This window comes from Lepidothrix coronata, unplaced genomic scaffold, assembly GCF_001604755.1.
Source record: "Lepidothrix coronata isolate B3197 unplaced genomic scaffold, Lepidothrix_coronata-1.0 Scaffold20, whole genome shotgun sequence".
NCBI classification, from domain to species: domain Eukaryota; kingdom Metazoa; phylum Chordata; class Aves; order Passeriformes; family Pipridae; genus Lepidothrix; species Lepidothrix coronata.
The window spans coordinates 2833408-2845407 of record NW_016690200.1 but is presented as its reverse complement, the minus strand read 5'-3'; the positions used below and the strand labels follow the sequence as shown (position 1 = coordinate 2845407).

Below are 12000 nucleotides of genomic sequence, written 5' to 3'. Positions count from 1 at the left end.
AGGCAGAGATATTCATAGTTCTTTGTACCAAAGCTTTCCCAAGTTCAAGCCTTTGCCCCAGCTTTGGCTGATTCTCAGGATTCAGCTCCTGGACAACTGCAAAATCAGTGTCCAAGCTGTTAGCCCAGGGCCATGTGAAGGTAATTCAGTACAATCCTCCATCATTTCAGACTAAGCTAAACTGAATTATCCCACATTTCCTAGGGAGTAAGGGTGTATGTACACAAAGACTCTTTCCAAGGCTCAGCTGCCACAAGGGAATTTCTTAAGTAACTCGACTGAATCCAAGCCCTCAGACCCAGAGCTGACCAATGTCTATTTTCACAAACAAATGTTATGGAGTGGTCTGGGGAAAACTGGACACTTTTATACCTCTTACCTCCAAATATTTACTATCTGTTCAGTAAAGCAAAGATAGGTGAGCTACTCCTATCTCAGCCCAGCAGTTCAGCCCACTCAACAGGAGAGTTAGAACAGATCTCTTTCCTTCACAGAGCCCACATATTTCACTCCTGTGTGCTACCCATAACCTGCAGAATGAACAACAATCACCACATGAGAAACCGTGATGAAAAAAGTGTCTGAATAAAACAGGTGGGCCCAAACAATTATTTTAATCATTGTATTCCCACAATGTTAATGTGCAACAGGAGTTTTGTGCGAACACTTTAATCTTCCTTAGATGAAAGCAGTTTTTCCTTTTATGTCAATAAATTGAATTGTCTCTTTTTTCTTTTTTTTTTTATTTTTCACAAGGTCACTTTGGTTATCTCTCTCCTTTCCATACCTACAAGGATTCTAATTTTACTTTGGCTTTTGAAAAGCAAAGTGTTTCATTCCAATTAGAATCAGATGCATCACTTCTGATTCCAGGCAACCCACCTCCATTTTACTACTACAAGCAAAGACTGTTCTCGCATTTGGACCTCCTCAAAGAATTGTGAGATACATAGATGTTAGGTCTTATTACTCCCCCAAATATTGGGTATTTGCTGTCTAAAGAAGACCTATTCCCAAAAATTAATTCTGGGTACTAAAACCAGACGTGGGATTTCTGTGGGAACAAACAGTCATCAGAAGTGTAATAAAATAGTAAATGCTCTTTAAACTCCTCTGACAAGTAAAACTCAGTTTTCTTTGCTGTACATGCAGTAAGGTCTTTCTGTTTGCAAGAACTTAGCTCAGAGCTCAGATAAAAAGCCATGATAAGCTGCTAGTAATTCTGTTCCTCATCCTCACAGAAGATGTCTTTATCGCCCCTCTAACTCCCAGACACTCCTGTCTAACATCCAGTCACAGATGCAGTGATGGGAGATGACAGTAACTCCGAGATCACACTCCCTCTAGCAGAGAAGATCTCAGCGCACCTACAAGGAGATGGATTCTGTTCATTAGCAGTGTAAGGAGAAAGCATATGGATTACCGGTTCAGCATGCATAAATCTGCTACCAGACCTGTTCTGTACCATGTAGGTGCTCACAAATGTTTGCTGGTTTTATTTCTAGGAAGATTTTTAAGCTGCACCCTTCTTAAAGTTTGAATGTTGAAGTCTCTCAGCTGTAAAAGGGCTGCTCCCCGCCAGCATCTACCATCCACTGTGCATCTCTCTCCCTCATGCTGAGGGGTCCCTGGATGCGATGCTTGGAGGGCAGCTGAGAAGACTAGTTCATGAAAAGGCTCAGTTTCATTAAACAGCAGACAGTTCACAACTTCTAGGACATAGCAAAGCAATATTGTCAAATCGAAACAGTTTATTTTCAAGCCATGAGGTAATTTAATGAAAGATTGATATTTTTCTCATGAAAAACTGACATTTTAGCTACAACAGAACCAAAGGAACCAAAACATCATAGTTGGTTTTATTACTTAAGAACTGCCCTGCTTCCTGATAAGGACAGTCATAAAGCACTAGGACTGTGCAGGATGAACTGCCTCAGCTAACCCCATTCCTGGAATCTGGCATTTAAGGCCTTCAAGGGCCAGGTACCACATCATAGGACAGGCATTAACGGGCTACATCCCCACAGCGTGGCAAACACCCCCCTAATTGATTTGATCCTGTGGCAATGATCACTAAAATGCCTCGGGCAACAACATTCTCTTTCATTTGCCTCCTATCTGCCTCTTGATCCCGCCTTTTAGGCCTCATGCCTGGAGAAGCCATTCCTCCCTCCATACTTGGCACTGACGAGGTCACACCTCAAGTGCTGTGTCCAGTTCTGGATCCCTCAATTTACAAAAGACATTGAGGTGCTGGAGTGTGTCCAGAGAAGAGCAATGGAGCTGGGAAAGGGTCTGGAACGCATGTCCTATGAGGAATGGCTGAGGGAGCTGGGGGTGTTTAGCCTGGAAAAAAGGAGGGTCGGGGGTGATCCTATAGCTCTCTACAACTCCCTGGAAGGAGGCTGCAGCCAGGTGGGGATGAGGCTCTTCTCCCAGGCAAGCAACAACAGGATGAGCGAAAATGGCCTGAGGTTTCACCAGGGGAGGTTTAGTTTGGACATTAGGAGGAATTTCTTCACAAAAAGGGTCATTAGACATTGGAATGGGCTGTCCAGGGAGGCAGTGGAATAACCGTCCCTAGAGGTGTTTAAGGAAAGACTGGACGCGGTACTCAGTGCCCCGGTCTGGTTGACAAGGTGGTGTTGGGTCACAGGTTGGACTCGATGATCTCAGAGGTCTTTCCCAACCTAACTGATATGATGATTTTGCGATTCATCATCCCTCTTGCTGCCGCTGTCTGATCCCTCATCTACTCCAGTCTTCCTCTTTCCGTGGACCCGCAGGACTCTACCCCCTGGGGGGCAATGCTCCCCACACGACTTTGCTGCTCCGGTTCCCGCTGGGCTGGCGAATTCCTGGCTTCTCAGGAATGTGTGAGGGGGGTAGCCGCGGGGGGAATGTGTGAGGGAAGTGAACGCCGCGTGCCCAAGACCTGGGAGGCGCGGGGCTGGGAAATCCCCTCGGAGTCGGAGAAGGAGGAGGCGGAGGCGGGGTCGGGGACGGCGGGGCGGGCAGTCAGTCAGCTGAGCCGAGTCGGGCCGCTGCCGCCATGGGCGCGTCGTGAGGGGTGAGCGGGCAGAGGGTTCCCCGAGGCCAGCCCGGAGCGGGGGAACGGCGGTGGCTGTGACCGGGCTCGCCCGGTGACTCGGCGGATCGGGGGTGGGCCTGCGGGAAGGGAGGGAGGAAGGAAGGGCAAGCGGAGGAAACAGCGGCTTGCGGCTCCCGGAGGCCGGACCGGCCCGGGGTCGGGGTGGCCGTGCCTGGGCAGCGGCGGGGGCGGGCACCCCAGCCTCCCGGGAACCCCTCCGGGGTTATGCCGGAGAAGGGGAAAAGGAGAGAAGGAAGCGAAAATGAAAGTTAAAAATCAGCGGAAATGGGATGTGGGCGTGAAAAGCAGCGCCGGGGCGCTGTCAGGGCCGGGCGGGCGGCGGGGCCCGGGTGCTGTCAAGGCTGGGGAGGGAAAGGGTGAGGCAGGAGGTCTCGTTTCATTTCCAGAGGAATGGGCTCCTGAGGGAGGGTTGGTTAGCCCGAGAACAGTCTTGGGGATCCTATGTTTTAGCCCCGTGGGAAATTAATGTTTTATGGAGGCTCATGGATACTCTGGTGTACGGGGTCCGAGGGATTGAAGGTGCCTGTGTGCTGTGACAAGACACAAAGCCTTGCTTGTCATAGTACAGTGAATGCATGATTATAATTATTTCATAATTGAGCAAGGGGTTGAGAATTTTCTCTTTCCAAACCTTGTAGTAGCTGCTTCAGAGATGTCCAGCAAGTTGAAGGGCCGTCCTGCTGAAAATGGAGAGCATCCCAAGGGTAAAATGGAAAACGGAGTGGACAGTGGGGCTGCCCCTGCCCTTAGTACCTACACCCCAGAGGAGATGGTGCAGCAGATGAAAGAACTAATCACTGAGAACAACGAGTTAAAAGGTGAAGGCACGTGTGAGCTGGTTTTGAAATGCAAAAGCCCCAAGTCTCATTTGAAGGGTTGTTTTTTTGTTGTTGTTGTGACTATGAATTCTGTGCTCATTTGCCCTTGGTGGATAACATTTTATACCTGGGTAGTATTCACTGTATGAGGGACTCTGCAAGTGGCAGGGCCAGTTGATAGGACTCATGAATAAGATGCTTGATAGGACTTGTCAAATTGAATCGGTATGGAAGAGTAGGGAGAGAACAGCCCAATTACTTGCTTTAGAATTTGATATATAAGCAGTATAGCGCTGTGTATTTTACGAGGTGAGGTGAAAAATGTCTCCCTATGATATGCTTTTTGCTCATCAACCTCTAAAAGCTTTTTTGGTTTGTATGGTAAGACTGTTGGCTTCATTACAGACTAACATTTTGTCATAGCTGCATCAGGAGGGGTGGGTACTGCACCTTCTGTACTTCAAAAAGAAGTGATGGCTGTGGCAGGGTATATCTGGGAGAAACTAATAGCTTTCCCTGAAAATTCCTAATAATTTGAGTCTTTCAGGTGAGATAGATTTGTTTCTGGATACCAGGAATTTAGGTGCCAGATATTTCTTCCTTTAAATGATTGGAATAAAACCTAAGGGATCTGTGAGTTTTCTGTGTAAAAGACAGAGGTATCTCACTGTTTATATGACAGCAGAGCATGAAGTCACATATCTCCTGTGTTCTGATTTTACATTAGTGTTTAAGTTCTGCCTGAATCATTTTAGGACCTGGTCTGAGTGTTCTGTCTCATGGGTATCTAGGAGGAAAGTTTTTTCTAGAAGTACATCTGGTATTTTGCTAAAAGGTTCTATATCATGTAAGATAATGTTCTGGGACATATTTACAGCGGCTGGAACTCATAACTTGCAGAATCCTTCTCCAGATTGCAATTATTTACATAACCTGAAGGATTTATGGGCTGTTTATAATATGACATCAGGACATGATGAAAGTTACTGGAAAATATAAGTATAAAATATTTTTAAGCAACCAGCTTTGACTTGTTTGCTTTAAACAAAGCAAGTCTGAAATAATTTCATTGACTCTGCCTAAAAATCTTGTAAGCATTTTGTAACAGTAAGACTGATGCTACTCACTGACTTTGTTACATATGAGGAAATAACTGGGCTCTAAGTTGTTTGGTGTATTTTTTCAATGCTTGCAATCAAGCCTTAACCAAATGTTCAAGTAGAGCATTGTTGGGCGTATTTGAGACATTTTATTTGATAGCATCTGTTTCCATGCAGTAATTTACCAGTCTAGGCTGCCTGTTTTCCCTGCCAAGTCTCAGTAGCTTCAGAAGCTCAGTTCAGCAGCTTCATTTGGGTTGATCATGTAAATAACAGGCGCAGCAAAATACCAAGTACCTCTTGTGAACAATGCTTCTGACTTGTACTCCTTGGCTTAGGGAAAAGTCAAGAAGTCAGAGAGTGTGGGCATGTGATTTCAGGAGAGGATGTAATGCTATTTGTTATAGTGCTAAGGGACTATGGGACGTTTAGTTTTGGTTTGGTATTCAAGGTATGTGAGGAGGAGGTTCACATTTCATACCCAATTATTGCCAACCCATTTGATACCGAGGAATGCTGAGCTCAGTGTAGTGGAAATCTGCTGTTTCATGGACAGAGTATTAATGTGAATCAATGTCTTGTCTCTGGCTACCATTTAGAAGCCATGAAGTTGCATAACCAAGCTATGAAGGACCGATACGAGGAACTTTCCATCTGGAGAGAGAAGCAGAAGGAAGAACGAGAATTTTATGAGTCAAAGTTTAAGGAGGCGAAGCAGTGCTTGCAGGCCAAGTGCGTTGAAAATGAACAACTACAGCAACAACTTCAGAGCTTGAAGGAAAAAGAAGAAGGAGCTGAAATGGTAAATAAGGAATTGTTTGGATTGACAAGACTTTTGAATTGAAAGTCTGGAGCATTCACTCTCTTTTATGATTCATGTCACCGGGAAACTTGGAGATTGGTTAACATCTCCATTTTTATCCTTAGCTGTAACTTATTTTATAAAGTGAAGCCTCTCAGAGTGTAGTAACTGAAAATTATGCCACACCTGAGATAATTTACATTTTCATTAACAGTTAATAAACAATAATAATTAACATTATTGACATAAGGAGTAAAAAATCAGCATATCTTGCTAATTTTTCATTCTTTATTTTGTTTACTCTTGGATATCTCTTGACTTTATCCCTCCCTTTGCTTGTTAGATTATCTGTCTCTCATGATCATTTAATTACTTTTTGTATTTGTGTTTCCAGGGAGAAGTTGACAAGTAAACAAAAGAATGACATGCCATCTATTTTTATTATATCAGTCTTCTTTTATGGAAGCTCTTTTACTGAGCTCAGATTAGATCTGTGCTTCTGCTGCCCCATTTGAGTCTGACTGAGCTTCCTTCCTCTGTCCAACTTTTGGCTCTGTAACACATCATTTCTAATGTTGCAGGTGGTTGTGTTGCAGCCAGGAGACATTTTGCAGGTGGTGCTGAAGGTGTCTGTGGCAAAGCCTATTTAAACAAAACCTGCTTTGCGTGAAAACCTGCTTTGGTCATGTGAAAAGTTATTTAACAAGAAGGTCCACATAGAGACAAACTGATGCATCCTGGTACCTACGGGAGCCATGTGGATTCTGTGTTGCTTGATGAAGGATGAGTGTGTTAGGCTTTTTCTTAACAGAGTCACTAGTAGACTCGCTTTTCCTCTCCTGCCTTTTTTATGGAGCTCTGTAAGAAATGTTTCAGCATGTAAGTCAAAATTGGCCAATAAGCTCAGAAGTTACAAGGGGGGAGAAAGTCATGTTTAAATAGTGTGATTGTGTAAATATCACTTGCACAACCTTTACAGGCTTAAAGTTGTGTTTCAGGATTGTCAGGTAAACTCAGGATTTCATAAATCTGGAATATTGTTTTAAGGGGAAGTAGGGGATTTATTCTCCTTTTGTCTGTTGTAGAACTTCTTGTTCTTGGAACGCTAAAAACACGTTATTGCCAGAGTTTTCCAACCTACTTGAAGAATCTAACATCTCTCTCCCTCACTGGAGCTGACTCTTGAATGAATCCTCTTACAGCATAAGCACAAAATCATAGGCAGCAGCAAGTCAGGAGGTAGAGTGAGAGACACTGTCAGCATAGAGAGTTTGGAGATTTGGCATAATCATAGGTGAGAATGTAATTCAAACTCCAGGAATTGTCCAGAATTTACACTGATGGTATGGGGTGTAATAAAGGCATTATCGGGAGTTGGAAGGCTCAGATTACAAAATGAGAAAGAAAAAAACTCACAGGGAAAGGTTCATAATGGCAAGAGACATTTAAAAGTGAGAAGAAAAAAAATGAGACTTGCTGGTTATGTAGAGGCTTAAGAGAGGGTTTTGAGGATCCCAGGGAAAGGGAATAGGAAGAAAGTGAAGGAGACAGTCATTATTGGAAGGAGGAATTAAGTTTGGGGAGAATCTCTGAGGAAGAGAGACTTTGTGGAAGGGATACAGGACTTTGTGTGAAGGTCAGGAAATCAGGGAGAGATGGGGTACAGAGAAGTTGTATGGTGGGGAAAGACTGAAAATGGTGTGTGCGTGTGTGTGTAAAGCTCCTTGCCCATGGGTCTTTTCTCCCTAGAATCTTGGTTAGATTTGGGAAAAGAGTAATAAGGATATAGGTGAAAAAATACAGCAATTCTGGACAATGATTCTGTATGTTGGCTGATACCTTATGTGGTAGTGAGAGGCATAGATTTAGGGAAAAATTTACATCCTAATTATCTGTGCATTTGGAGAGCCAGTCCCATGTTTTCCAGAAGCACAATGCCCAGTGTTGGATTAACTCGGTTTCACAATTTAGACTTCTTGCTGTTTGGAGAACCAAAATGTGTACAATGGGCTTTTCCAGGCAAGCCTAAACAGAGAAGAAGGGATACAGGACACCGTTGTGTTCAGACTCTGTGCTGCTTGGCTGGTGTTCCCTTTTGTTTGGCTGATGCAGGGTTTGTTTATCCCAGGAGGGCTGCGTGGCTCTCGAGAAGGAAGTGAGGAACCTGAAATCCCAGGTGCAGCGGCTCCAGGCTGAGAAGGCAGATCTGGTTGCCATCATTTCAGAACTGCAAGTCAAGCTGAACATGTCAGCAGAGGATTCCTTTGTGGAGATTGGGATGACCGTAAGTAAAGGGAATAAAAAGAACACAGTAACCTGCAGCCAGGTACCAACCTAAACGATTCCATGATTCCTTGGTTTCTTAGATTGCCTGCCGTGGAGCACTTGTGTGTTACAAGATGTAGTGATAAAGGACTTGGAATTTTTTTTTGTCCTTCCACTTTAATACTCAAAGTAAATTAATTTCATAGGTAGCCTCTATTGCATTAAAAATATTCTCTGGAAAAAACAACACGGTCCATCAAATTACTTCAGAGTAGTTAAAAACGTTAAGTCTTGTCTTAGTTGGAATTTCTGGGAACATCAGTACTATGTTTTGTTAAGGGGCAATACCTGTGCATAGATGGGGGCATTTTCTTTTGAGAATGGGTCTCTCTGCTGGCAGACGTGTAGGGATGCAGGCAAACAAAACTAAGTGCAAAACTGTAGAGTATTCCCTAGAGGCACAAAAATGTACTTTTTCTACTATTGTTTCTGAAAAATCTTCACAGGCAAACTGTGAAATGTGAAAATGCAAGCCTCTGCTATCCCTATAACCCCCACATCCCCTTTCTGGAAAGGAGACATGCAACAAGAAGTTAGATGAATTTAATTAAAATTTGTTTGGAGTTGTCAGAGAAAACTTCAGATTGCAGGAGGAAACCTTCAGGGATGCATTCTCCTTTTTTTTTTTTTTTTTTTTCTGGAAGGATTCTCCTTTGGGCTACAAAGATCAAGGAGTGAGGTTTGTAGTGGGAAAGAAGAGTGGTTCTTTTAGGAGGCAGCAGAATAATTTTTAGGCTTAGATTTAAATCACCTACAGTGATGTTGGCTGTGTGGTGCCCAGTCATCTTTATAGGGGAGAGTGGCCATGGAAGTTGCTGATGAAAGGAGAAGGGCAAATCTCATTATTGTGTCTCTTCTGTAATCAGTCCAGAAGAGATACAGGGAAAGGCATGTGAAGTATTTGAAGTGAAGAATTTCCAAACATGAAGATGATCTGTAGGAGTTTTGTTTTTTATTTATCTATATTGCTATGATAGTAGTTTTCCCCGTTTTTCTTCCTTCCTTAACTCAAACAAATAGAGTCTGCCCTGCTTAGTCCAAATACCAAGCTAATAGTGCTTTTTTCTTTCCTAGGAAGGAGAAATAAATAGAACTGCAAAGGAACATCAAGAGAATGGTGGTGAAACGACCGGGAATGTTGCTGTCTACATGTACGTAGGTTCCTGTGTAATGCATGTGATTCAGACTTCTCCAATATGTTTTGTTGTCAGTGTGAGGGAACTTCTTTCTATGAGGAATGCACTAGAATATTCTATTTTTCTGTGATTTTGCATCCCTCCATTGCAGTAGTCTTCCTGCCATATTGGAAAGACCTTCAATTCTCTGACATTTTTCCTCCCAGTTTTCACTAGCTGACAAGAGGCAGTTGGCCAGGCATTTATGGACATGCTGACTTGCCAACTCTTTGGGCTTTTTAGGAAGGCCAAACAGAAAAGGTAAAGATAGAGGCTGCAGGGACTCCTTCCTGGCCTTTGGAGACCATCTAAGAGTATCTGTGCTCTACCCAATTATACTGATGTTGGTAAGAGTCAGAGGTCTTGCAGTCTTTCAGATCTGAACCTGTCTGTCCTGTTTGTGTGTGCTTGGTATGAAGTGTATCACAGTGGGGTAGGCTGACAGTGTAAGAGTCCTTGCTTTTCAGGTTACCAGGCTTAGGATACCAGCATTCTGTTTAGGTTACTTCTCAAAATTTGATCTTTGTATCAGCTCCAGGAAACAAGGGACTTTCTTGCCCCTGGCTGAACCTTTACTCCTTGTGGACATAGACATCTGATACTGTTAAACTTTCCGTTTTGGATACTGCCCAGTTTAGCAGCCAGTTGGTTTTGGCTGAACTCTTGTACTTAGTTTGTGCCTTTGCTTTTGAAAGGGAAGGATATGGAAAATGCTAAGGACACATCAGGCCAGAAAGCTGTGCTCCATGCGCGAGTTGTCACTCCTTACATCAGCAAGGAAGAACAGTGCAATGACAAAGAAATTTGGCCCTCAGCATGCAGTTAAGAAGTTGAAGGGGGAGGGAAAAAAAAGGTGTTATTACAGTTGTGGATGAAACTGAGAGAGCTGCTGACCACAGCCCAGGCTGCAAGTATGAAGCTTGTTGTTAGTGGTGGCTTGTGAGAACATTTACTATGAGAACACATTCCCTGTGGGACTTGCTTACCTTTGGATGAGTATCGGGCCCACATCTACAAGAACAGGGAGTATACATACCTCTTAAAATATTTCCAGTGTCACCACGTGTCTTTGTCCAGCACTGAAACCTTAGATTGGTGCTGTTAACACCTTCAGAGAAATGTGATCCACCCAGGACGGGTTTATTTCTGTAAGAGTAGAACTGCACTAAAAATCCCCTGATAAAAGTTATTTACTTAAAATATCCTGGCTGAACACTTTCTTTGGGGTATTGAATTTTGCTCACCAAAGGTTTCCAGCTCTCAGGAGCACAGAGAAGACTCTGCTTTGCTTTCTGTTGTGAACTACAAAAGCAAAGTGTTAACCACACGCTGTTTTACAGCTGAGCTGCTAAAATGTACAGAGTGTATATCCTGCCTATCTTACCATAGAGTTGGGGGATTCTGACTTTCTGTCTAGATGGACATAAAAATGGAGGCAATAGTGTTTTATCACCTACACTATTTTTCAGAGTTTTGTGTTTGTTCTGGTTCACTTTACAGTAGCATAATGTCATTTTGAAAAGAGCTATAGGATGTGAGGGAGGTGAAACATTGAAGAGATCTCTGAGAAGGTGATTTCTGATGACCATTTTTAGTGGAAGATGCTTTCTTTTCCTGAAAGGGAGCGAAACAGAGATAAGAAACATTCCATGTTTTATTGAGGAAAAAAATGTTATTTCTAGGAACGGACAGCAGCACTTTGCAGAAAGAGCTGCAAAATAGGTCAGAATAAGTGTGTTGGGGTTTGTATTGTCGTGACTGCTTTTGCTTTCCTTGCTAAATACTGAATTGTTCCCTCAGCTGAAAGGTGACTGTCTGAGTCCCTTATTTGCACACACAGGGGCTGTGGCTGGTGGTCTTGGTTCTTGGGAATTGGGAATGAGCCCTTTCCTCAGAGCACTGGTTTTCATCACTCTGTGAAACGGTGGCATCTCAAATTGGATCCCAGGGATAAGGGAATGCTCTGGTAAAGTTGTGGCTGTTGTTATTTATATCTGGTTTGGTTTGAAGCAGGAGCAAATCTGCAGATGAATCTAAGAATTTGGAGTCCGAGGAGCTAACTGTGAGCCAGCTGCTGTGCTCCCTTAGAAATGAAACTCAGAAGAGGGAAAAACTTGAGAAGGAGCTGCAGGATCACAGAGAGAGGTATGAAGTAGGTGCACTGTAGCATTTAAAGCTGTTTTCTTTCAGGGTTTCTGCAGTTACCAAGCCTCTGGCTGATCAGAGACAGGTTTAAAATAACAATGTGACTTGGGTGGGGAATTTCCTGAGCACTCAGCAGTAATAACTTAATGTTGTGGTAGTTCTTATAGAGATAAACCACATGAGCAAAAAGATAAACTTACATGAGCAAAAGAATTTCTGTTTTATTTTTATTTTCTATAGTGTCACAGTTCAAGAAAAATTTACTCATTGCCTCTTGAGTTTGAACTTTTCCCCAGGTTGTGTCAGAATTATATGATGACTAGTTGAGGATGTTCTCTCCACTCATTTCTCCATAGTTATTTGGTTTGGTATGAATCATCACTATATCTAAAACAGGGATCACAGTCCTCTTCGTGATACTGGCAGGCTGCATTTGGTGTGTGTGAGCTTGCAAAAGCTCCTTAGAAATGTCTAAAGTAAGTTTAATTCCAAACTTGTTTAAGAGAGGAAGTTTTCACAGTGA

The 12000-nt window shown here is 43.1% G+C and overlaps 1 protein-coding gene across 3 annotated transcripts in view; it reads left to right on the top strand.

Annotated features, from left to right (window-relative positions):
• The first annotated feature begins 2955 nt into the window (after positions 1 to 2955).
• OPTN (optineurin) overlaps positions 2956 to 12000 on the top strand; it is a 17904-nt gene continuing 8859 nt past the window's right edge. Inside the window, exons 1-6 of one of the 3 annotated variants that reach the window (XM_017807786.1) lie at positions 2956 to 3070; positions 3751 to 3930; positions 5630 to 5832; positions 7961 to 8116; positions 9232 to 9308; positions 11346 to 11477. In XM_017807786.1, coding sequence (XP_017663275.1) covers positions 3765 to 3930; positions 5630 to 5832; positions 7961 to 8116; positions 9232 to 9308; positions 11346 to 11477 — 734 coding nt within the window. In that variant the 5' untranslated portion in view covers positions 2956 to 3070; positions 3751 to 3764. Of the gene's footprint in view, positions 3071 to 3142; positions 3163 to 3750; positions 3931 to 5629; positions 5833 to 7960; positions 8117 to 9231; positions 9309 to 11342; positions 11478 to 12000 lie in introns of those variants that run through there. The other 2 variants (XM_017807783.1, XM_017807785.1) reach the window with 2 other exon arrangements.